This window comes from Perkinsus marinus, assembly GCF_000006405.1.
Source record: "Perkinsus marinus ATCC 50983 genomic scaffold scf_1104296968440, whole genome shotgun sequence".
Taxonomy (NCBI): Eukaryota; Perkinsozoa; order Perkinsida; family Perkinsidae; genus Perkinsus; species Perkinsus marinus.
The window spans coordinates 1-2,108 of record NW_003203147.1 but is presented as its reverse complement, the minus strand read 5'-3'; the positions used below and the strand labels follow the sequence as shown (position 1 = coordinate 2,108).

The window sequence follows — 2,108 nt, the reverse complement described above, 5'->3', positions numbered from 1 at the left end:
GAGGCCGTATGCGGATCCAGATTCCGAGTAAAATCACTCTAGCTACCGCATTCGTGAGCAAAATGAAACCGAGTATGGAACAAGGGTATGAGCGGAACTAGTTCGTTAACGTGGTGGCCCGCCCAAGATTATAGACACCGCACGACAGTATATTTCCATTGGTGCAACAAGGCCTTTTTCCCAGCGTGCAGCCATCCCTCGGGTCAATTCCTTAAATGGATCGTATTTGATGGGAGTGATATTGGATGACAGTGTGGATCTTTGATAAACCATTTTTCTCCTAGTGTACTAGGATGCGTTTGAAGGTGTTATTCCGTTGGAGAGCTAAGCTTGCGGTGGGTTGCCTAACAACAATTCACTGTACGGAGTGTACATAACATTCAGAATCTCACTTATTCAGCATGATCTATCGCAGGCATATAGTGGGAAGTATGGGGTAAAATATCCACTTGGTCAACTACTTGTGTTGGTGGCAATTCTGAGAGGAAATTCGGAGAATCCATTCTTATTGGTTGAGGTACACTTGCAGACTCCTATAATCAGCAAGAAAATTTCCGAGTTGAGGCGAGAAAAGCAAACATATTTTTCTCCAACACTGATAGCGGGTGACTTAACCATGAACCGGTATACAGAGGCAACCCCTCAGCGGTGGATCAGCTCGTTCTAATGCGTATTGTCTACTTCTTCGCTCTACTATTTTGCCTCGTCACCACTCCGGTAACTGGAGGATGTTTCGGATGCCTCTCTAAGAAAAAGAAGAAGGAGAAGACTAATAATAAGCCTAAGCAGGCGGAAGAGTTGAATCTCGGTCAGAAGTCAAGCGATGATCATGAAGGATTACGGTCCCTCAGAGTGGGTCGACTTAACTTCACCCGCATTGTGTCCTCTCCCCGTCCTGAGGATAGCTCTCACCGTCTTTCCTACCCATATTCGCTCAGGTGAAGGCTGATGATTTCACGAGGGACCTCAGTCGAATAGGAATACTCAGACGATCCAGGATGGAATCGAGAGGCACTCGGCGCTCCATCATTCCGAGCAGTATGGGCACTTAGAGAAAGATATTCAATGATGGTAGAGATGAACCAGAATCGGATGTGTCTACCATATCCCGCCGAACTGATACGACTTGAAGTCGTCACGTACTTCGAATACAACAGTACTCGCTGGAGCCTTCGGTATGTTCAACGCATTCTTCTTGCGCCTAAGTCGCTCCGTTACTGCCCGAATACTTCTCTTGCCCAACTGCTTAAAAACCTCACCCGTACAACCAGATAGCTCCCTTGTTTATGCACTGCGTGTCATCTCTCCAGATACCGACCTCTCGGCATTAGAGTTCATCCTGCGAGATACATCCCGGTATGCGGCATCGCGCTCACAAACATGATGCCCGCTCGTTGTGACTTTCAAGTCAGACACCTTCTCCATGGAGGTCTCCGACGATTCTCACTCTCGCCTTACATGCGGGATGTTCCCTACTACCTTGACGCATCATGCATCGCCAATAAGCCATCGTATCAGAGGAGTTCTGACCAAGCACATGTCGATGATAGATGAAGTCATCGAGTTGCAGAACTTTCGACCCAGGCTTATAACCAGGGATGAATTGCAAATGCAGATCTGCCGCAGATCAGCTACACATGAAACGCCCATCGGTTCGAGGCAACGACGCCAACCCACAAGGTTCCTCTCCTTCCAGTCGCCCCAAAGCTCGACGCTCACATTTTACCGGAATCGTCAACTCCGCCCAGTCGTCTGGTAGTCAAGATCATGAAGATCCTGAACAACATCAACTTGCTGATCTAGCCGTCGAAGATAGTGAAGACCGTGTATAAGACGGTCGTTCGTCAGAATATCCTCACCAACAAGATCCGATGAACGATGACCAGGTCCAAGACCTTCCAGATCTACCTCAACCGGTGCACCGACATCCCCAAGAAGGAGAAATCGGTTAAACTGTAGAAGATGGTAATAACGATAACATTGATCTATCCCTCTCGTCTACGAGATCGACGAGAACGATTCTGGATCTGAACACCGACATCAACGTGCTACTCTGCTGCCCCGTGGTGATTCGCTATCCCTCAGCACGTGTCGATCTATCTACGCAC

General features: G+C 48.1%; 1 protein-coding gene across 1 annotated transcript; it reads left to right on the top strand.

Annotated features, from left to right (window-relative positions):
• Positions 1–666: 666 nt before the first annotated feature.
• Pmar_PMAR019423 (hypothetical protein) lies at positions 667–938 on the top strand (the record flags this gene model as incomplete). Its single annotated transcript, XM_002768364.1, has 1 exon — positions 667–938. A coding segment is annotated over one exon (272 nt), but the record flags the coding sequence as incomplete, so codon positions are not given.
• Positions 939–2,108: the final 1,170 nt, after the last annotated feature.